Source organism: Alexandromys fortis, unplaced genomic scaffold (assembly GCF_014885135.2).
Source record: "Alexandromys fortis isolate MF-2015 unplaced genomic scaffold, M_Fortis_MF-2015_v1.1 scaffold_151, whole genome shotgun sequence".
Classification (NCBI taxonomy): Eukaryota; Metazoa; Chordata; class Mammalia; order Rodentia; family Cricetidae; genus Alexandromys; species Alexandromys fortis.
The window spans coordinates 332,321-354,942 of NW_026068043.1; the positions used below are offsets into that span (position 1 = coordinate 332,321).

The following is a 22,622-nucleotide window of genomic DNA, read 5'->3' on the forward strand; positions in this document are numbered from 1 at the left end:
TCAAATCCCCGAACCCCCACAGTGAAAGGCGGGAACTGACTCTCACGCGTGTGTCTCTGACCCTCAAATTAGTGTGTTACTAAATAGATGCTACATAAATAAATAAGTGTGATAAAAAAATTAATACCAGCTGGGCTGCGGTCACTCGTACCTGTAATCCCAGCACTCGGGAGGAGAGGCAGGTGGATCTCTGTGAGTTTAAGACCAACCTGATCTACAAAGCAAGTTTCAGGTCAGCCAGAGCTGTTAGTTACTCAGGGAACCCCTGTCTTAAAGGAAAAGAAAAAGAAAAAGAAAAAAGAAATAGGAAAGGAAAGGAATACCGTGTATCTTAATGATTAACTGCCAAGTTGTTAAGTTTAGCATAAGCCCAGGACTTGTATACCCAGGTCAGTTTTGTATTTGCTTATTCGGGACGAGGTCTACCTCTATAACCCAAGCTGGCCTCAAGCTCACAATCCTATTGTCTCAACTCCAGAGATTATAATCATGTGTGACCATTCCTGGTTTCAAGGCCAGCTCTAACATCCCCATCAGAAATCGCAGACATGACCTAGCCTACAGTTATTTCCTCTAATTTGAAACATTCCCTCCTAGAAGGAGAAGGGAGTGTTGGGAGAATTCCTTCCCTCCCCCAGGAGATTTAAATGTCTACTCCCTCCTCCCAAAATCCCAATGACAATCCAAAGTGCAATTTCACCCAAATTCACCCTGGGGAACCAATGGGTTTATGGGACTTACTTACGGAGCGTCGACAGGAGTGGGGCTAATCCCAAAGCTGCCATACTGGGAAGTCTTCCCCCAAAAAAACAAATGATGGTTTCCACATCACCACACATAGGTGGAGCCCCTGTCAATCCACTTCCCCTAGTCTGTGCACCCTCCCACTTCTAGAGACCCCAATGTCTTGGGAAATGAGGGCAGAAAATCGTATACACATTCTGGGAAGAGTTGCTAGACCATCAGGTGAGGGTCCACAGGCTCCGCAGGGATGGATGCCAGCAGGCAGACAGAGCTGATCTCATGAAGATAGTGGCTGCTTTGCTAGGAGAGGAGACTGTGGTGGGGCACCTGCAAGTCGTCTAGGAATTCCAGTCACATAGCTGTCACGAGTGGTCACCCACATCAGGGTTGGCTAATCAGCTGCCTGAGTCAGCTACATTCCTAAAAGTGACCCCTATGGATTCTCTAGCTCAAGCCAGGCTTGGGTGGAACCGTTTCTCTGATCTGTCATCAATGCCCTGTCTCAGGAGTAAAGGGATATCTGTGCAGTTCTATCAAGAAGAAAGCACACAACACAATTAGCACCCCAACGGGGACAGGCTCACAGCACCAAAGATGTGTTAGCTGTATGGTCCCTGCTATGGGTGGGTGATAAGCCAGGCAACTGAGGTAGAGCCAACCGAAAACAGAGGAGCTGTGGGGGCAACCACGGTAGCTTCCCCTGTATGGAGGTGCACCTCCTTGCTGCACCTGGAAATGAGTGATAAGACCGGAGCCAGGACTGACTTGTCTAAAAGTGGCATCTTTTTAGAAGGGCTCCAGGGAGTCCATCTTCCTCTGTATGATATGGGTTAGACACCTCCTTGGTGACCGGGTCTGCTGTGTGGTAATATATATTCTACAGTAAAGTGCTGCGTGTATTTAAGTTCAACACTAAACTGGTTCTGAAAGTGGGGTTGTTCCCCAACTTGACACCCAAGCTTGTTTACGTCAAGTGTTCTCTATGACCCCATACCCCCCCCCATCTCTGTCACAGGAAGGGAAGAGAACACGAAAACCAGCCAAGAGTAAAAATACCATGTGCTTGAGAAAAGCCGGAAGGTGACCCATTCTCAACAGAGGTCCCTAGTGCTCACCCCATGATACAAAATTCTCCGTAGTGGGAGAGAGGAGCTGGACGCTCAGCCATGAGAAACTCAGCCATGGGATGAAGGGTCAATGCGGATTCCTTCCCGGTCACTGCTGCAGCTTCACCCGACGGTTCCTGCTGGATGCCATGACTCGTGGTTTGATTATTTTTATCTTTAGCTGTTGTTATTTGTTCTTTTCCTTGGAAGTGTCACCCAAAGGGACACTCTGCTCTGCCCAGGACTCTCTTTATTGGGAACTCCAGCTGGCCTCCTCCCCATGACTTCCCTAGCTGATTCGTGCTGGGTATTTTGAGTACACAGTTCAATTGTTTTGCTATCTATCTATCTGTCTTATCTGTCACTTGGTATTTATTCTTTTGCTTTGACTTCCTATGTACTTAATAAACTCATTCAAAACTGAAAACATGACTGTCTGAGGTCCCTCTCCAGACGATAACATTGATTAACACAGGCATGGCCTCTGAACAGTTGAGGAACTACAGGGTACATGGCAGTCTCTAGCAGTGGCACATATGGGAAGGGGTGGGAGGCACCCATAGTGTGGCCATTGCTGTGGGAGATGAGACACGACACAGAGTCTCGGCTGTTTTCCCAGATCAAATTTCCCCGTATAAGGGAAGAATTACAACAGGAGGGAGGCAGGTGGGTGTCCTCCTCTGCATTAGCCTCGGATTTGGCAAGAAACGTGAGGAGAAGGGAAGAGTGAGACGAAGGTGTTGTCTTGCCATTTCCCACAGCTGACAGGATCCAAGGCAAAAAGAATTCAGTCTGTGCTGAGGAGCTCTTATCCGGATCTAAACGCTTGGAACCCATGGGAGGAATCAGTGAGGATTAAGAGATAGCAAGTTAGGAGGGAAGGAAGATACCCACATCAGGCCCGGTCTTTAACGCCCAAGAAGGGAAAACCCTTAATTCAGCATGCCAATGGAGGGGTTCATAACGGCCAGTACAGGAACCATGATAATTAAGAAGTACTTGGTGTGATTGTTTTGTTGTCTTGACCCAGTGGAGAATCACCAGGAACGGGAGTTCCAAAGAGAGCTTATCTCGACCAGGTTGGTCTACAGGCATGACTGCAGGGGTTGTCTTGATTGAACTGATGGGGAAAGACCCAGCCCACTATGGGCAGCAGCATTCCCTAGGCAGGGGGTCCTAAACTATAAAACTACAGAGAGTGAGCTGAGCACCAATGAGCAGATATGCACTCATTTCATGGGTATGACTGGCTGCTTCAAGTTCCTGCTGCCTTGACTTCCCCACAGTAATGGGCTATCACCCGCGAACTGACATAAACCTTTTATCCCCAAAGTTTCTTTCGTCATATTTAATCACAGCAACAGAAAGGAAACTAAAATACCCTGTATCTGAACTACTTGAATTAGAGAAGATTTTAAAAGAGTAATTTAACTCTTTGTGAGTGAGGAGCAGAGCGGGAGGGAGAGACAGAGGTGGGGGGGGGGGTCCAGAATTATCTTGGATTAGTTTTCAACTTTCTACCCTGAAGCAGGGTCTCTCAATCAAGCCCACAGATTGCCAATGTGACTACTCTTACTAGCCAACTAGCTCTAACATGATGGCTCAAAGAGCAACGGCTCTTGCCGCCAAGCCCAAGGACCCGAGTTCAATCCCGGGGACCCACATGGTGAAAGGAGAGAATTGATCCCCACCAAGTTGTTCTCTGACCTTCATACACTTGGTCTGTCATGTCATGCGAGCACACACACAACACATGGCTAAATAAATGTAACGAAATGTTCAAAGAAAGGAAAATAATACTCCCAGAGTGCTATGCTTCCGATGTAAAATGTCTCCCATAAGCTCATGAGTTTCAACACTTGGTCTTCAGCTGGTGGCAGACTCAGAAGGCTGTCGTACTTCTTAAGAGGGGGAATGTTGCTAGAGTAATTTGGTGACTGGAGGCAAGTTTTTTAGCAGCCACTTTCTGTGTCCTGGTCCACCAAGGTTGTGCAGGGAGTCCCAGGGGTGCAATGTTTATGCATCACCACCCTTGTCAGAGTGGGCTTTTGGGGGAGGTCTCTGCAACCGTCACGGCAAACAGAGTAATGATCTGTGGGAGGCAAGAAGGCTCAGGTGTTTGCACACCTGATCCCCGGTGGCAGCACTATTTTGGGTGGTTGTAGAATCTCTGAGAACTGGGGCCTAGCTGGTAGGCACACGCCACTAGAGGACGGTCTCAGGGGCTATACCCTGGCCCTGCTTCCAGTCTCCTATCTGTTTTCTGTCGATTGTCATCGTGTGACCAGCTTCCTTATATTCCAGCCACCATGCCTTCCCCGTCATGAATGAACCGTATCCCCACAAACCACGAGCCAAAAGACATCCTTCCCTGCTTAGATTGCTCCTGACAGGCAGTCAAGCACAGCAAAAAAAAAAAAAAAAAAAAAAACTAATACTCCTAGCTTTCTCAGGGCCCCGAGTTTCATCTCTAATGTGACCAGCCATGGAAGAAGAAGAGCATAGAAGGAGAACATTTGTTGTAAGGAAGCAGAAAAACTGTAGGCCAACAAATGGGAAAAATCTAGATAACATAAGTGCATCTCTACAAACACACAACCTACTAAGAAGTACAGGCAATCTGAACAAATCAATGGTGAGTAAGGAATTGAGTCAGCCCCAAAGAGTCCAACCAAGAAAAGCCCAGGCGCAGATGGCTTCAATGGAGAACTCTGCCAAACATGTGAAGACTTTAACACACATACGCCTGAGGCTCTTCCAAAATAAAATTAAAGAAGAGGGAATATCTCTAAACCCATTTGGAGAAGCTGGCATTGCCCTAATACCCAAACTAGACAAGGCCACAAGGAAAGATTTACAGTGGCGGGACACAGGTGGGCCACACCCAGAATCCTGACAGTCAGGAGGCAGAGGCCACAGGATCAGAAGCTCAAGATCACCCTCAGTTATACAACAAGTTTGAGCCCAGCCTGGGATACATGAGACTCTGTCTCAATAAAATAAAACAGGGCCAGTGAGAGGTTTGGGTGAGAAAAGGGTGTTTGATTTCAAGCCCAGCAACCTGAGTTCAATCCTCGGGACCCACATAAAAAGGTGGAAGACAAGACCTGATTTTAAGGTTGTCCTCTGACCTCCACATGCATGCGGTTGCACCATGTAGTCGCACCATGCATACATATCCACAATAATAAATAAATATTTCATCATAACAGAATCATTTTTTAATTACACAAATTGCTACCCCACAAAAAGTATACTTTTTGTGTACTGCAAGGGCATGATTTGTTGTTGTTGTGTGCATTACTGTGTGTTGCAGGGAGGCTGTTTGTTCGTCCTGGCTGCCAAGAACCAAAATAATCACACAGAAACTATATTAATTAAATCACTGCTTGGGCCATTAGCTCTTGCTTCTTATTGGCTAACTCTTACATATTAATTTAACCCATCTCTATTCATCTGTGTATCACCATGTGGCAGTGGCTTACTGGCAAAGTTCCAGCATGTCTTACTCTGGCAGTGGCTCCATGGTGTCTCTCTGACTCCATCCTTCTTCCTCCCAGCATACAGCCTAGCTTTGTTCCCCTATAGCTTTGCTATAGGCCCAAAGCAATTCCTTTATTTATTAACCAATAAAAGCAACACATAGACAGAAGGAACTCCCACACCACCTGTGTGTCCATATTTGTGGGCATGTGCACTCAGGTGCCCCTGGAGACCAGAAGAGGATGTCAGATCCCCTGAAGTTGATTTAGGCTGTTGGGCATCACCTATTTTGGGTGCTGGGAACCAAACTGCAGTCCTCTGCAAGAGTAGCAGTCTTAAGCACTAAGCTACCTCTCCTGACATTAGGATCTAATATCACACCCTGCAGGAAAGTGACACACAAACCAAAGGCCAGTGTGGGTATGCATGTGTGTGTGTGTGTCTGTGTGTTCGTGTGCACACGCATGCACACAGGTCAGAGGTTGATGTCAGGTGTCTTCGTCTCCACTTTTTAAATTTTAATTTATTTATTTATTAGTTAGTTACTCGTTTGTTTTTGCAGCAGGGGCTCTCATTGAACCTAGAGTTCATCAATTTCGCTAAACTGGCTGGCCAGCAAGCCCCAGGTGAGTCCTGGAGATCCGATCGGGCCCTGGTATTTACAGCATTCACTTTTCTGGCTGAGCCTTCTCTGCTTCAGCCCCTCTCAAAGGTGGCTGTCCTGCCTCTTACACCCTCATGCCTCCTTGGGACACGTCACTAGGAGACAGAGTTGCCCCTGCCTTAGTCTAGCATTCTAAAATTTTCCACATCTCTTCAGAGGGTGAGTTCCTGGGTTCTATAAAAAAGAAGGCTGAGTTGGACAGTGGTGACACACGCCTTTAATCCTAGCACTCAGGAGGCAGAGACAGATCTATGTGAGTTCGAGGCCAGCCTGGTCTACAGAGTGGGTTCGAGGAGAGGCTCCAAAGCTACAGAGAAATCCTGTCTCTGAAAAAAAAGAAGAAGAAAGAGAGAAAGGGAGGAAGGAGGGAGGGAGAGATGGAGAGAGGGAGGGAGGAAGGAAGGAAGAAGGCTGAGCAAGTCATGGGGAGCAAGTCAGTAAGCAGCACCCATCCATGGCCTCTGCATCAGCTCCTGCCTCCAGGTTCCTGCCCTGCTTGAGTTCCTGCCCTGATTTCCTCCAATAATGAACAGTGATGGGGAAGTGTAAGCCAAATAAACCCTTTTCTCCTAATTTGCTTTTGGTTTCATTACAGCAATAGTGAACCTAACTAAGACAAGGGTTGATAGAAAGAGAGCCGCTCTGGTGAGGATTAAAGACATAAGGAGTGCAGCCATCTTCAAGGGGCTTCTCAGGTGGTGGCAATTGTCTTAGCAGTGGGAATGTGTAGCGCTTGGGGTCTCCCATTATATACCAAAGAGCAGCTAAGAAAATTTCTTCATTTTCTCTTTTATTTGTAGTTTCTTGAGACACGGTTTCTTATGGCCCAGGTTGACTCAAACTTGTTATGTCGCTGAAGGAGTCCTTGAAGGCTTGATTCTCTAACTCACAAATGTTGGGATTGTAGGAATGCCTCATCAGCCAGACTGTTTGTTTCTTCTGTTTTTGAGACAGGGTGTCTCTATGTAACCCTGGGCTGTCCTGGAACTCCCGATGAAGACTAGACTGGCCTCCAATTCATGGCCATCTATCCACCTGTGCCACTCAAGGGATCAAAAAGGCCTGCACCACCAAACCCTGCCAGACTTTTTTTTAAAGATTTATTTAATGTATGAGTGCTCTATCTGCATGTACGCCTGCAGGTCAGAAGAGGGCATTAGATCCAACTATATGAACCACCATGCCACTGTTGCTGGGAATTGAACTCAGGTCCTCTGGAAAAGCAGCTGGTGTTCTTAACCACTGAGCCATCTCTTCAGCCCCAGACTTTTCTTTTTAATAAGTGAAATCATAGATTGGTTCTCCAGCTGCCTTGGATACAATTTTAATGTGATAATGTAAAATCAGGTGCTACTAGGGCTGTACAAGGGGTTTAGAACATGTAAAGGGGGAGTCTGGAGAGACTCGGATAATATCGTATGTTTACAACCAGTGTGTTGGCAGGGATATGCTTTGCTCAGATTAAACCTGGTTTTATTAATTTGCCCTGATCTGATTTATTGCATCGTCGGAGAGACTTAATATCGGGGTACAGAAACCCTTTGATAAGCCTTTAAGCAAATGGTCTTAATTGTGTTGGAATTCTTGATTCTCCGCTGGTGAAAGGTTTCAATCAGAATCTGGAATAGGAGGCAAGTCCTGGGATTGATTATAGGTGTGCACCCTATGCTGGATATACGTGGCGCAGAAGATAAAAGCCAAGGCTTGGAGCATACATACTAGGCAAACACTCTACCAGCTAAGCTATATATTACATTTCTATCTTTTCTACCCTGCCTCTGACCCAACTGACTCCCCATCTTCTCCCGACCAGCAGCATCCTCAGGGTCCGCAAGGCCACCATCCGTCCCAGGCTATTAACTCCAGTGGGGTGGACCAGAGAGGCTCCCGGAAGATTGTGAAGAGAGCCGCCTTTTCCAAGGAAACCCGCTGAGCACTCCTGGGGCGCACCCTAGTAAAGCTGATAATGAATGAAAGGCAGAAAAGGAGGGGGAGAAAGAGGCGGGTTAGAGGCGGGTTTTATGGTGGGCGTGGGAGTGCAGGCTCTGCAGCCCCAGCTGTGCGGCAGAGGAAGAAACTACCGCCGTGAGGGGCGTGGCCTCCGATGAGGAGGCGGAGCGACGCAAAAGCAGATTCACAATTCAGCTCCACCCTTTCCGGGGCTTATAGGCCCCGCCGATCCTTAGAGGGCGTGGTTGTCATTGAGGGGGCGGGGCTTCCTCCGTGGAGGGGCGGTGCCGAGCAGGGATAATCCCGCCAATGCCGCGGCGAGCAGGCCCCTTGCCAGCCTGCAGAGGGCGTGGCTGCAGCTGAGAAGTGGTTACTACTTCTGGGCGGGGTGGGCGTTGAGGGGCGTGGTTATCGCGGTGAGGGGCGGAGCCTCGCAATGACAGTTTCAACCCGCAGTGCCCGCAGGCCCCTTGTCAGCCTGCGAGGGGCGGGTTTGTCTCTAAGGGGAGCGGCTATCCCGGAGGCGGAGCCGCGCAGGGGCAGTTCCAGCCGGCCGCGTCGCACGCGCCCCGCCCCTGCCGCAGCTCGCAGGCCCGCCCCGGCCCGCCCCTCCGCGCTCCTCAGGCGGCGGCAGCGCGGAGCCGGTGTCCCCTAGCCGGGCGTGGGAGTGCAGCGCGGCGGCATCGCCGAGCCCGGAGCGGAGCGCTCGGCTCCGGCCCCGCGCTCCCCGCCTCCCGCCTTCCCGGGCCGGCGGCGGGCGAGCTCGCGGGCCCGGCCCCAGCTCTCCAGTGCCCCGCCGGTTGCCGGCGGTCCCCGCCCCCCGCCGAGTGCATGAGGTTGACGCTACTTTGTTGCACCTGGAGGGAAGAACGTATGGGAGAGGAAGGTGCGCGGGGCTGGGGGTCGGGGGAGGGGAGCCGGGAGTATCGGAGGGGCCCGAGGAGCTGCAAGGCCGCGCCCCTGCCTCCTAGGGACGTGCCTGTCCTATCGGAGCCCGCAGGCCATTCTCTGTCACCCTCCCACCCTCTTTCTCTCTTCCTTGGCCCCGGGATGAGCTGCTGTCTTGCTGATGGAGGAAGCTCCTCTTCTCCTACCCTATCCTGTCTTCACCCATCTCCCAGGTTACTGTTCATCCAGCACCTACCTTAGTCCCTAGTTCTCTGTCCCACCCTGGTCCTCGCTCTTCGGTGGAGGGGGGGGGGCACCTTTTGATCCAGTCTGATCCGGGAGAGCCAAACGACAGCAACCACGGACCTGAGATGCAGACTCGCGTTTGCGGGACTCACTGACCTTGAACCAGTCACTAACACCCGGAGCCTCAGTTTCCCCACCATTGCAGTTCGGGACTAGATGAATTGGGGGACTGGGCAAAAATAAAAAAATAAAAAAGCACTGGAAAGGTAGACACACTGGATCCGATGACAGAATGCTGCAGAGGTCTCTACCACCGCCAGTTCTGGCATACCGTGACCTCCCGTTTCTCCTGCACCAATGCTAGTGTTCTAGTATTCATTTGATCAGTCTTAGCTAGAGTCCTGCCTCACTGAGAGGGCTCCAGGCTTAGAGCCGCACTACAGTTGGGGTTCAGAGGCCTCTGAGATTCCCTCAGCCTGGATCAGTCTGGGATCTCCCCTAGGTTTCTTTCTCAAAGCCCACACAGTAGGGTCATCTGGTCAAAGACAGGTTCTGGTCTCTCCAGCCCTGTTCTGCCTCCCACTCCCACACATCCCTGAAGCCCTGTTGGGGGCATAGGCCCACGGGCACTTACACTACTTTGGGTGCTTGAAGAGGTGAAGGCTTCGGAGCCTGGCTCTGTGTCCTAAGGAGAGGTCCCCTCTCTGCAGCTGAGATTTCGGAGTCTGTAGAATGAAGGGGAACAGGCCAAGGCTATTTTGCAGGGCCCACCAGCTCCAGGGGTGCAAGGTCCCGGGGATGACTAAGCATGTATAGTGGCTGCCTTAAAGAACTGCCAGAGTGTCTGGCTTCGCAGTCCTGGCCCCTCATCACAGTTCAACCAAAGCTACCACCTTTGGGTTTCCTCCCCTGCTACTTCTAATCTGAGATGGACCAGCCAGGCTCTGCCAGTCCTTGCCCCTTTCCACACTTCTTCCTGGGCAGGCGGGCAGAAGAGGCTGTCACGAAAGTGCCACCCTCCACCTTGTTTCTAAATTCTGTCTTCTTTCTCCCCGTTTACACTTGCTGTCTCTGAAGGGAGCACCTCTGTTCTCCTCTACATGTTCCAGAAGGGTCCAGAGAGGCTTGGCGACTTAGTGTCCAAGCAGGACTCTGAGATTGCCATCCTTTATCCTCTCACCGGGCAGTCGTCCTGTAGAGCGAGGTTCAGTGTGTGAGCACTAAGACTAACTGCAGTGAGCTGGGCAGGCTAGACCTCCTGCAAACTACCCTCTTAAAAATGGCTCCTGACTTGGTTTCTACCCCAAGCAGGAAGCGAGTTGCCTGTGTGTGCGAGCTGTGGCCAGAAGATCTATGACGGCCAGTACCTCCAGGCCCTGAACGCTGACTGGCATGCAGACTGCTTCAGGTAAGACGCGCTGGCCAACGGGTGGGTGCCCTCAGCAAGGCCCGCCTGTGACCTGGATGTTTCTCCTAGTACTGTGTTTGCCTGCTATCTCTAGTGGGTCCTCAGCCTCAATTTCTTGAAACAAGGAGCTTGCTTTTTCTGTGGTATGTATGTTTGTTGTTGCGTTGTTATAGTGAGGGGGGCACATGTGCATTTCAGGAGCACATTGTGCATGGAGGTCAGAGGACAGATTTTGAGAGTCACTTCTCAACTCCACCTTGTTAAGGCTGCATCTGGCACTGTGCAGCTAATTCAGGCTAGCAGGTTTGAGAGCTTCCAGATGATTCTCCTGTCGTCTCCTCCCATCGGAAGTAGGAGAGCTGAGATTATTGGTGCTTGCCACTGTATCTAGCTTTTTCTATGGGTTCTAGGGATCAAACCTGAGTTGTCAGGCTTCCCCAGCAAGCACCTTTACCTACTAAATTATCTCCATTTGTGTGTTTACATATATATATATATATATACATAGATACACACATACGTGTGTGTGTGTGTGTGTGTGTGTATGTTTTATCCAGGCTGGCTTGGAACTCCTGGGCTCAAGCAGTTCACCTGCCTCAGCCTCGACGGTATCTAAGACTACAGGTACATGCTACCATATCTCAGCTTGTCTAGTAGACTTTAAATCCTACTTAGGAGCTAAGGATGTATTGGTTGGTAGAGTACTTGACTAGCATTCATGAAGCCCTAGGTTTGATCCCCACACCACATAAACCAGACATGGTAACACATACCTGTAAACCCAGCGCTTAGGAGATAATGGAAGGTTAGAAGTCCAAGCTCCTCCTCAGCTGTGTAGTGAGTTCAAACAAACAAAATCCTCCATAGGTGACTTACATTTAAGGTAATTTATATTCTACGTCAGTAGTTACACAATATTGTTTATGGAATAATAAAGTCCAGCTATACCACGTTCAGGTGTAGTTTTGTGTGTGTGTATGTTTGTGTACATGTATGTGTGCAAGTACACATACATGTATGTGGGGGCCAGAGGTAGATAGCAGATGGGTTCCTCTGTTGCCCTCCACTGTACTTTTTGAGGCAGGGTCTCCCACTGAATCTGGAGTTCACTGGTTTGCCTAGACTAGCTAACCAGTGAGATCTAGAAATCCTCCCATCTCCACATTGCCCCCTCCAACTCCAGTGCTGGAGTTACAGATGCACACTGATGTGTTGAGTTTTTTTTTTTTTTTTTTTTTTTAATGGGTGCTGGTGATCTGACTGAATTCGGGCAAACACTTTACCAGATGAGTATTTGCCCCACCCGACCCCATGCCAGGATGCGGTTTTTGTTTTGTTTTGTTTTTTGTTTTTTTGTTTTTCAGTCTGAAGCTGGTAGAATGCACCAAAAGGAACCCATAGAGGAGCGGGAACAGGCAGAGGAGGAGGGATAGGGCAACCTGCCCTAGCTTCCCTGAGCTCTCCTGCTGCAAGGAGGGGAAAGACACACTAGCTCTCAAGGGAATCCTAGCCACTGTCCCTAGATAACTGGCTATACACATGTGTCAGCCAGTGAAAACAGCCCTGGCCTCCAGCTGTACACAGAACATGGCTGTGGTCAAAGACTCAGTAGAAAAGTGGGCACCTAGAGGTGGCCCAGAATCCCACTAGGAGCATTCCAAGAAACAAAGAAGAAAGATATGCAAGGCAACCTTGTGCTATATCCTGAGTTCAAGGCCAGCCTGAGCTACCTGAGACCCGTTTCAAACAGAAGACTAAGGCGACCTTTTCCAACACTGAGGATTCTGAACACTTTGTTGGAGATACTAGTTGTATCTCCAAATTAAAATTGGGACACAGAGAGGTTTGTGTTTCTGCCTGAAGTCACATGACCAGGAAGTGCTAGGAATACACAGTGCCCACTCTGAGGCCAGAAGAAAGGCAGGCAACACATCCAGGGATTCAAAACATATGCTCAGAAGGTCTCTCAGGGAGGCCCATGAGGGGATCTTGACATGCAAAAAGACCATCCACTCAGGGAGACAAGACTGTGGGGACTATTGGTGGTGAAAAAGTCAAGGGATGCAGTTAGGAGACCAAGTGGAGACTGAGCTGGCGTGGGCATTGAATGCCAGCGTTAGGCCCTTCTGAAGACAATAGAGAGGCAGCAGGCAGCTAGCTGGGCAGCCTGCTGTTTATTGAAGACTGTCATTCTAGTGGACAGATGGTGCAGCTTGGCAGGACGAGACTGTCGAGACAGTTCAGGGGTCTGTCTTATAAGCCTGGCTTAGGACCGTGACTGAGGAGGGAGGATCTCTGATAAGGAGGGGCTGATAGACGGCTGGGGAGTCCACTTAGCCTGAGGACCTGAGCTCCATCCCCAGAACCCCCAGATGAAAGGGTGTACATGTATAGTCCCAGCACTGGGGAGGTGGTGTTGTGTGATAAACTCTTCCTACGCGATGCAACACACGTGTCTACTCACGGCAGATAGGGAACCCACGACAGACCAAATACGGATACCACCGAAGTACAACTTGGAGAATCAATGAGTTATTGGAGTTATTTACAGAAAAATATGGTTGAAGGGTTACTTACAGGAGCAGAAATGATTCAAGACAGCTGCATCACCAAAGCCCCGCATGGGTGATACTCTCAAAGCTGGGAACCTGGAGCACACTGCACAGCCTGCAGGCAGCTCAACAGGTGGGAAAGTGTCCTTTCCAGGAGTATTTATCGGTCTTAACCTCTGTCCAGGCAGGTATTTTTGTCTGAGAGTTTCATTAAATGTCTAAGAGTCGGCTTTGCAGCTTGGGTTTGCTCTTCAGAGAGGAATTCAGCTTTTATTGCTTACTGGGGGGGGGGGGGAGATAGTGAATCTGGTCAGTTTCAGGGACTTCCTGAAGTTATTTTCAATTGTTTGCCTTTCTGCCTAAGGAGCTTCCTGAAGGAGGGAATGTTGAATCTCTGAGGAAGCTCTTACAACACAGGTGGAAACAAATCCTTGGGCTTACTGCAGGCCAACCTGATCAGCCGTACCCACGTGTGTGCTCACTCCCATGCCATGGTGGTGTGCATGTGGATAACTTGTTACAGAGGTTGGCTGTGGGCATCTCCCTTCCCACCATGTCTTTGAGGATCAGACTCAGGTGGTCAGGTTGGCAGCAGCTGCCTTTACTCACTGAGCCACCTTGCCACCCTCTACCTGGCTTTTTTGAGATAAGGTCTCTCTCTGAAGCTAGAGCTTGCCATTTCAGCTAGGCTGGCTAGCTGGTGAACCCTCAAGGTGCTCCTGTGTCCACCTATCCACACTGGGATACAGATGTCCCCCATTGTTCCAGCTTTACATGGATGCTGGGGATCTGAACTCGGGTCCTCATGCTTGCACTGAGCCATCTCTCCAGTCCTCAAGCATTCTTTAGTATTAATCCAGCCTCTACCATAACCATCAAGGGTATATTTGCCTATTCTCATGTGAGAAATAGGGATTCGGCCACAGCAAGTACCTCAGTGAAGGTTGTCAACTGCTTGAAGTGGCATCTGACTGTCTCTTACACGTTATGTACTGAATGGGCTCTTTTAAGGTCTGCACTGGGGAGAGGATAGCTGTTGTCAGCAGAGTTGGGGGGCAGGTTAGTTATGCCTGTAACATTAGAATTGCAGTAGGGCCAAAAAGAATCAAGGAATTGTCTTTAGGGGGCCCTGTAACTGGCAGGGAAGGAAGGTAGGAGAGAGTCCCAAGGGTAGTCCCTCTGTTGCAGCACTAAAGGGAGGCAAGGATCCCTGGCTTTGGACGGCCCACTCCATAACACCAAGAGAGGGGTGAGACCCAACTGGGGAATGCGGGAAGCAAGCGTGTTCAGCTGTCTCTGAAGTGGAGGGACATAAGGGCTCCAAAGTGGGGAAGGGCCCACAGGCAGTGTGACCCACAGCTTCCATATCATAGTCAGAACCCAGATCCATCCTTCCCTACCTCCTCATCTACAGTCAGAGCCTGGATCCCTACCTGCCTATACTCAGCCTAGATCCTTCTGTCTCTGCTTCCTCTCCTACAGCCAAAGTCCAGATCCTTACCTCCACACCTCCCTGCCTGTCATCTAAACCTGGATCCCTCCTCACCCTCCCGTTCATCATCAGAGCCTGGATCCCCATCAGTGCCTCCCCATACCCGGCCCAGGGGTGTATGCTCACTCACCAAAGCTGGGTAAAACTACAGTGTCCTGCCCCACACAGTTAGGAAAACAGCTTCGAGAAAGATCACAGCTGCCCTGGGTACATGGCTGACAGACAACTAACCTAACTCTCCACAGGACACCCGAGGCTCCATTTCCAATGACATAAACCTCTTAGTGACATTGAAACCTTTGTTCCCTTTGTCACTGATAAAACTGCGATAGCAAGAGGGCTGTGTGACAGGACTGGACAGCCCACTTCTCAGCCACAAGGTGGGGGACAGCTTCATGAGTTATCCCACTCCCTGCCTTCCTTGCCTTTCTGCATGCCCTTCCAGGTGGAATCCCCGGGGGCCTCTGAGTCAGCCGCTCTCAAGCACCTGTCCTCCACAGGCCCCTCAGGACAACCTGCAAGTCAAGTGCTGTTACTGAAGCAGTTTGACTGATGAGGAAACAGGCACAGAGGTCACTTACGAGTCGGGGCTTAACTGCAAAGCCTGCCCTATGTAACCCGTGTCCTCAGGACTCCGTCCCACCCCTCCCAGACATGGTCTCCTGCCTTCTAGCAGGAAAGCCAGGGAAGAGACAGAGCAGTGTCAGAGGCCAGAGACAGCCCTCCAAGGAGGTGACAGTTAAACACAGAGTGGAAGGAAGTGAGGGAGGAACTCAGCATGCCCACAGGCACTGAGGTGGGACTTGATAGCTATGGCTGGGGATCAGCTAGGGCCCTGCAGGACTGACTTACAGTGGGGCTGCCATAGAATCACCCAGCCTTGGGTTTTGTTTTGTCGTCCCCCCCCCCCCCCCCCCCCCCCCCCCCCCCCCCCCCCCCCCCCCCCCCCCCCCCCCCCCCCCCCCCCCCCCCCCCCCCCCCGCCCCCCCGCCATGCTGGAGACCAAACCCAGGACCCTGGGCTTGCTAGGCAAGCCCTCTGCTATATCTCCAACCACTAATGTTTATATAAAGGAGGGCCATCCGGGGTAATCTCTCAGTGATAGATACATTACTGACCTAGCATGCTTGTTCCCCAGAGCTAAGGGGAAATTTACTTTTATCTGTTTATAATAAAACAACACATTTCTTAATTCGGGAGGCAGGGAGGGTTGGACTGAACCCAGGCCTCATGGATATCAGGGAAAAGCCCTGTTACTGTGCCATGTCCCAGCCTTCCAGCTGTATCGATGTGTGTCTAGGGCAGCAGTTCTCAACCTGTTCATCGCAGCCCCTTTGGGGGTCACATACCAAATACTTATATTATGATTCATAACAGTAACAAATGACATTGATGAAATAGTTTTACTGTTGGGGTCACCACAATATGAACTGTATTAAAGGGGCACAGCATTAGGAAGGTTGAGAAGCACTGGGCCAGGGGGAGCTGGAGGAACCTGAGGAAGGTTCCCTGGTTGTGCGTCCTCTCTGAGTGTCCCTGACCTGGAGTGAATCCTGGGCTGGTCTACCAGGAAGGCCTTAGATGCTGTGTCAGACGCCTGCTGAGCCAGGCATGTTTTCTGAAGATGCTCTTTGTAGACAGCTCAGGGTGTGTGAGCATTAGCCCTGGGGTTTCATCCTTACCCACCGCCACACTTCCTATTGGCTCTGCCTCCCAGAAGATTAGAGCCAAGCCAGTGGTCCAGGTTTCCGGGGCCCAGCTGCTACTCCTGTATGCCATGCCTGCAGGGTCCTTTTCCCAAAAGCCTTGAGTGCACAATTCCTAGAGATTTTGTAGCCTGGGTAATCTCCCTGAAGGCTGGGTGGAGTAGCCCTGAGCAAGGAATGGTGAATGAGCGGTGTGCTGAGTGTAGCCTCAGTGGGGAGAAAGTGCTCAGTCAGGAACCTCCCTGTAAAGAGGCTGAGCTAATCATGGGAAGTTGGCCTCTGTTCCCTTGGGGACAGCACCGGAAGAGGCAGCTGCTCTGGTGCTTTCTGTCCCTAGAGAGACCCAAGCCCTCAGTGCCTTGTCCAGGAAGAGACCAAGGAACACACAGGATTCCCTTCTCCAGATCGAGAGGACTAGGAACAGAGTAGTGCAGTTAGAGCCTAGATCCCTCCCTGCCTCCCTAATTGGTGTCAGCGCCTATATCCTTCTCCCTGTCTGTAGCCAAAGCCCTCCTTCCCACCTTTGGGGGGCGGGGTGTCACAGCCAAGTCAGTTCCCTCCCTTCTCCCTGCCTCTTTCCCTGGGCTTGCAGCCTGAACCACTCCTTTTCACTTCTCTGCCTGTGGTCCTATCCTAACCTAGATCACTCCTTTCCCAACTCCCCACATATAGTCAGAACCTAGATCCTTCCCTGCCTTCCCCTCTGCCTACGTTCAGAATGGAGACCACTCTTTGCTTACTCCTACCTGATTAGAGCTAGGTCTCTCCCTCACGCCCTGCTCCAAAGCCCAAGCAGAAAGCACATTGGCTGCTTCCTGTCACAGGCTGAGAAAGAGTCCTTCCTCACCCACACTGCTGCCTCCTCCCCTGTGGTGTGGCCACACAGGCCCTACCCCCTGCAGCCTCCAATCCTGAGTCCCTGTAGTAGGATGGGGAAGCTCTGGCCAGGCCGCCCATGGGCTCGTACAGGCCTCCAGAGCCTTCTGTAACTGCAGAGGATGCTACCAGCCTTGGCTCTGAGAAGAATCCGCTACCTCCGTGGGGCTAAGTAAGTAGAAAGCCCCTTCCCTACCTGTCCTGGGTCCCTGGCTTAGAGAGGCTGGGGCTGAAGGTGGAGGGAGCTAAAGGACAGGCCCATCTGGGGATGACTGTGAGGCAGAACTGAAACTCTCCGGTCAGGTCTACCGGCTGTGGGGGCTCAGGCCATTGCTGAGCTTTTGGGCCATCTGGTACCTTCTTCCAGTGAGCCTGACCTTCCAACTGCTCACTCTTTCGCCTTGGTGTCCTGGAATGAGGTGGGAGGAGCCTCATACCTGTCCCTGTGACACACTTGGCCCAGGCTTTCTTGCCACAGAGCCCCATACACCTGTTTTCTCCGCAGGGTCCTCTCCTCCTGCCCCAGCCTGACTCTGCTAGAGAAGACCCGGGACAGTCTAGTTAGGAGTTCTACCTGGCTGGCCCTGTGTGCTACCTAATGGACCTTCCTCTCTTGACATGGAGGGCTCTTTCTGAGATAGAATCTTATATATCCCAAACTGACCTCAAATTGGCCAGGTAGCCCAGAATGACCTCAGACTCCTGATCCTCCTGCCTCCACCTGCCAAGTCCTGGGATTACAGTGGTGCTGGGGATGGAACCGGGGCTTTCTGATTGCGAAGCAAGCACTCTACCGTTTGACCCACGTGCCCAGCCCATCTCAACATGCATTGTGAGACCCAAGCTGATGGCTCTGCCCGCTGGCGGCTCCTCTTTCTCCCTTCTCCTGCTGCTGTCAAGATGTAGGCTGAGGATTAAGGGGCTGGACAGGTCAGAAGCTCCTTTGTACCTTCTGTTGGCAGCCACTAACACCTTTGTGTGAGCCCACATCCTGAGCCCAAGTAAAGCCTTAACTGCTCTAAACAGAGACAGAAGCCAGCATAGTAGGACACACCTGTCATCCCAGCACTGGAGAGGTAGAGGCAGAAGGATGGGGAACTCAGGGTCAGGCTAGGGATGTGTCTAGCTTTCGTGAATCCTTGGGTTCTATCCCCAGCATGGACAAACTAAGCTTCAAGGCACTTTCCTGTAATCCCAGCACTGTGTGGTAGAAGTAGGATCAGTTCAAGGTCATCCTCTTCTGCATAGTGAGTTCAATGCCAGCTTCTGCTTTAGGAGCCCATCTGTCAACAGAGAGCAAGGCCACCAGGGAACCATAGCACACAGATGACAGAGAGGTGCCTAAGCAGTACCGAGGGTGCTGGGTGGGATCAGCCCCCTCCTGAAGGTGCATTTACAGAGGCTGTGGTGCTGCTCCTGTGTAGCAGTAAGGGCCGGGAGAGGCTTCAAGGAAGTAGTGACCTGGTAGGGGATATGCTGAGCAGAACTTGTGAGCCAGTCATGGTCAGATCGCACCCCACAGCAGCAGTGGCGGCAGACTGTGATGAATGAGTGGGTGGAGGAGGAGCTGGGGAGTTTCCTTCTAGATGAACTTAAGAGCTTTCTCTCCCAGGGTGGGATGTAACTGGTTCTGAGCCCACACCCACAGGGAGAGCAGGCTTGCAGAGGCCCTGCTTCCTGCAGCGTGACACCAGCGATGGGCGATGAGCAGACCTCTGTGAAACTCCTGTGACCTAGGCGTGGGACAGGAAGCAAGTCACTAATAGTGTAGGAATGGGGACCTTCTAGAAAGGACAGGATCCTTGCTGCCTCTTTCCATGGCATCTTCTATTAGGTTTGAAAACCCTAGGAGAGGCGTACTGGGGCCCTACATTCAGAGCCTCCTCCCACTGCCCGGCTCCCAGTGGTACAAAGCCCCTCCCCTATTGGAGTCTGCCTTGGACTGTTGCCAGGAGAGTTGGGCCAGTAAGCATGACATCATGACTCCTGCCCTGCACCCAGCCTCTCCTCCTCTGCTCTCTGACTCCCCCAGGGACACCTCATCAGGCCCCTTTCCTGAGTACATCCCCACCCACTTACAACTAAATTCTGACATTTTGTTTCCCCAGCTTGAGCCCCTCCCTGCAGGCCAGACACCCAGACAATGGGAAACAAGCTAGGATCTTCTTAAAGGAACAGTGTCCCACCAGCTGTTGCACAGCTCTCCTCCCTGTCCTGTTCTCAGTTCCAGTTACAGCAGGTCCTAGCACTGGGGAGTGGAGTGAACAGTCTCACCCACATATTCTCTCCTGCACTGGTCCCCAGCACAGCACAGCTCCTCCAGGTCCTGTGTGACCCGTAAGCAGAACCAGCTGCATATGCAGCCCGTTCTCTGCTCAGGTGTACATTCTGGCCCAGGCATATCTAGGCACACAGAACCCTAAGCTCTCCATAGACTCACAGGAGAGTCCCAGTCCCACCAAGATGTTTGGACCAGGAGAAGCCAGGCACCTAGTTTACTGGCAAAGACACCCCCCCCTCTCTGCCTGCCCTTCAGCTCCTACCTCAGCCTCCCTGGTTGTCTCTTAGACTAAGATGGACTGCTGGCTTTGATGACGCTGGGCTTGTTTCCTGAGGAAAGACAGGGACACAGATTTAATGGTAGGTAGTAGCAAGAACTGAGCTGATCTCTGGGCATGCTTGTGAAGGCCTAGGGCTGCTGAGCTTTGGGGAGATACAGCATCCTGCATCTTCACTGGCAGGATCCTGTCTCTGCATCCTGAGCCCAATACCTACTTCACACCTCAATGAGACAGGATAGCCAGTGCTCCCCTTAAGGTATTTGGTTGGCTTTTCATTTTCCTTTTTGTTTTGGGTTGGTCTTTTCCCAGTGCCCGACTGTTCTACAGTCTGGTGTTGAATGCCCATAGATCCACCTGCCTCTGCCTCCCATGTGCTAAAACAGGAAGGTGCTGACATTCAGGTCTAAAGGGTTATAGACCTCTGCACTCCTAGAGGAGAAAGCCAACCGATCCATGTATGAGGCCTGTGGTCTGCTTCATGCTCTCCGGGTTCCCAGCCTCTGTTCCTCTGTCCATCTGGCTGGTAACCAAAAACAAGTCACCTTCCTTCTGAGCCATCTTCTTTGCATGAGGAGACAGGGACCTGGATTAGAAGCTGTTCTTGCCTCTGAGGTTAGCAGGCGAGCCAGATCCTCCAGCCCATCTAGGCAGAGCTGAAATGGATGGCTGTACAGGCTGTGCACCGAAAAGCTCTAGAGGGAGCTGGGCGAGGTGACACCTTTAATCCTGGTGCTAAGGAGGAAGAAGCAGGCAGATATCTGTGAGTTCAAGGCACTCATGGTCTACATAGAAAGTTGTAGGACGGCCAGGGCTATATAGAGAGACCCTGTCTCCAAAACAAAAGGGGAAAAAGCTGTAGGGAATGAAGCAGCTAGACTGCTCAGCTGGTCCCAGGTAAAGAGGCTGGTCCCAAGAACCTGATGAACTGAGTTCAAGCCCCAGAACTCCTGTAAGGGTCCAGGGGGAGAACTGATTTCTCAGAGTCCTGTGATCGCTACATGTACACTGAGGCTCGTACCCCCACACACACTTAGGATATTTTGTGCAAGTAGGGTCTTACCATGAAACCCTGGCTGTCCTGGGTCAGGCTGTGTAGACCAGGCTGGCCTCAAATTCACCATCTTCCTCTGCCTCCAAGTAGTGAGATCAGAAGTGTGTGTACAACTGTGCCCAGCCATTAATAATCATTTTTTAGAAAGCGATGTGGGGGTGCAGTCCTCTCCCTGGTCTCACAGTTTGAGCTCTGGACTTGCATATAGGCCGCTTGTGTTCATGGATACAGCTTTCTAAAGCTGGAGTTCTTTCTTATTTTTCTTTTACTTTTTAAGGTTTTTTTTTTTTTTAATTATTAATTAGAGAAAGGGTCTTACTGTGTAGCCCAGCCTGGTCTGGAACTTGTCATGTAGCCCAGACTGGCCTCAAACTCACATTCCTTTCTTTTATCCTTTTTAGTGTTTATTTTATTTTATGTGTATGGGTGTTTTTCTCACATATATGCGTGTGCCTGGTACCAGCAAAGGCTGGGAGAGGATGTCAGATCCCCTGGAACAGACATTACAAATAGTTGTGAGCCACCATCTGAATGCTAGCAATCAAGCTCAGGTCCTCTGGAAAAGCATCCAGTGCTCTTAACTACTGAGCCATCCCTCCAGCCCCTCCTTCTTTTACTTTCAAGACAGTATTTCATGTCCCATTCTGACCTGGACTCACTGTAGAGTATATAATCAACTATGACTTGAACTCCTAACCTTCCTGCCACTGTGTCTTGAGTGCTAGAATGACAGGTAAGTGCCACTAGCCCAATATACTTCGTGTGTTTGTTTGTTTGTTTGTTTGTTTGAGACAAGATCTGTGTAGCCCCTGCTTACTGCAGTTCGCGATCCCTCTTCAGCCTCCCAGCTGCTGAAATGATAGCCTGCCTATGCGTCCACACCCAGCTATCTTTCTCTTAGTCTTTTTGTTTGTTTGTTTAATTTTTTTCTTTGGGTTTTCAAGACAGGGTTTCCTTGTGTAGCCCTGGCTGTCCTGGAACTCTGTAGACCAGGCTGGCATCAAACTCAGAGATCCGCCTGCCTCTGCCTCCGAATACTGGGATTAAAGCCATGTGCCATCACTGCCCGGCTATTTTTTTTTTTTTTTGAGACAGGACTTTGTGTATACTAGGCAAGTTCTCCACCAACAGAAGTACATCTCCAGCCCCTAGTTTGTTTCAATTTTCTTTCTTTCTTTCTTTCTTTCTTTCTTTCTTTCTTTCTTTCTTTCTTTCTTTATTTATTTAGTGTACAATATTCTGTCTGCTTATATGCCTGTAGGCCAGAAGAGGGCGCCAGACCTCCTTACAGATGGTTGTGAGCCACCATGTGGTTGCTGGGAATTGAACTCAGGACCTTTGGAAGAGCAGGCAGTGCTCTTAACCACTGAGCCATCTCTCCAGCCCTGTTTCAATTTTCTTAAAGCAAAAGCCAAAGATAAATACCTATATGTGGGGACTAGAGAGATGGCTTCAGGGTCAAGAATACTTGCTAGTTTTGCAAAGCTCCCAAGTATCCACGGGTATCTCGTGTCCTCTGGCCTCCTCAGGCACCACACACACAGGATGAACATACAGACAAGCAGGCATACACCGTGAGTAAAGCTGTGCAGAGAGAGTAGGTGTGGCCATCTCAGCCCCGCCCCTCTTCACCCAGGTGCTGTGAGTGTAGCGCCTCCCTTTCACACCAGTACTATGAGAAAGATGGACAGCTCTTCTGCAAGAAGGACTACTGGGCCCGCTATGGCGAGTCTTGCCATGGGTGCTCTGAACACATCACCAAAGGACTGGTCATGGTGAGCCACCTTCTCCTACTTGCCCCACCTCTTGTGAGCATGCACTCTCTCCCTGCCTCCGTCCCCTGTGCATTCTAAGCCCATTTCTTCGCCTGTTCAGATCCTTCAGTCCTCTGTCCA

The 22,622-nt window shown here is 50.7% G+C and overlaps 1 protein-coding gene across 2 annotated transcripts in view; it reads left to right on the forward strand.

Moving 5' to 3' along the window:
- Nucleotides 1-8,526: 8,526 nt before the first annotated feature.
- Nucleotides 8,527-22,622, forward strand: part of Limk1 (LIM domain kinase 1) — a 31,082-nt gene continuing 16,986 nt past the window's right edge. Inside the window, exons 1-3 of one of the 2 annotated variants that reach the window (XM_050166129.1) lie at nt 8,527-8,833; nt 10,393-10,489; nt 22,364-22,502. In XM_050166129.1, coding sequence (XP_050022086.1) covers nt 8,779-8,833; nt 10,393-10,489; nt 22,364-22,502 — 291 coding nt within the window. In that variant the 5' untranslated portion in view covers nt 8,527-8,778. Of the gene's footprint in view, nt 8,834-10,392; nt 10,490-17,134; nt 17,288-22,363; nt 22,503-22,622 lie in introns of those variants that run through there. The other variant, XM_050166130.1, reaches the window with a different exon arrangement.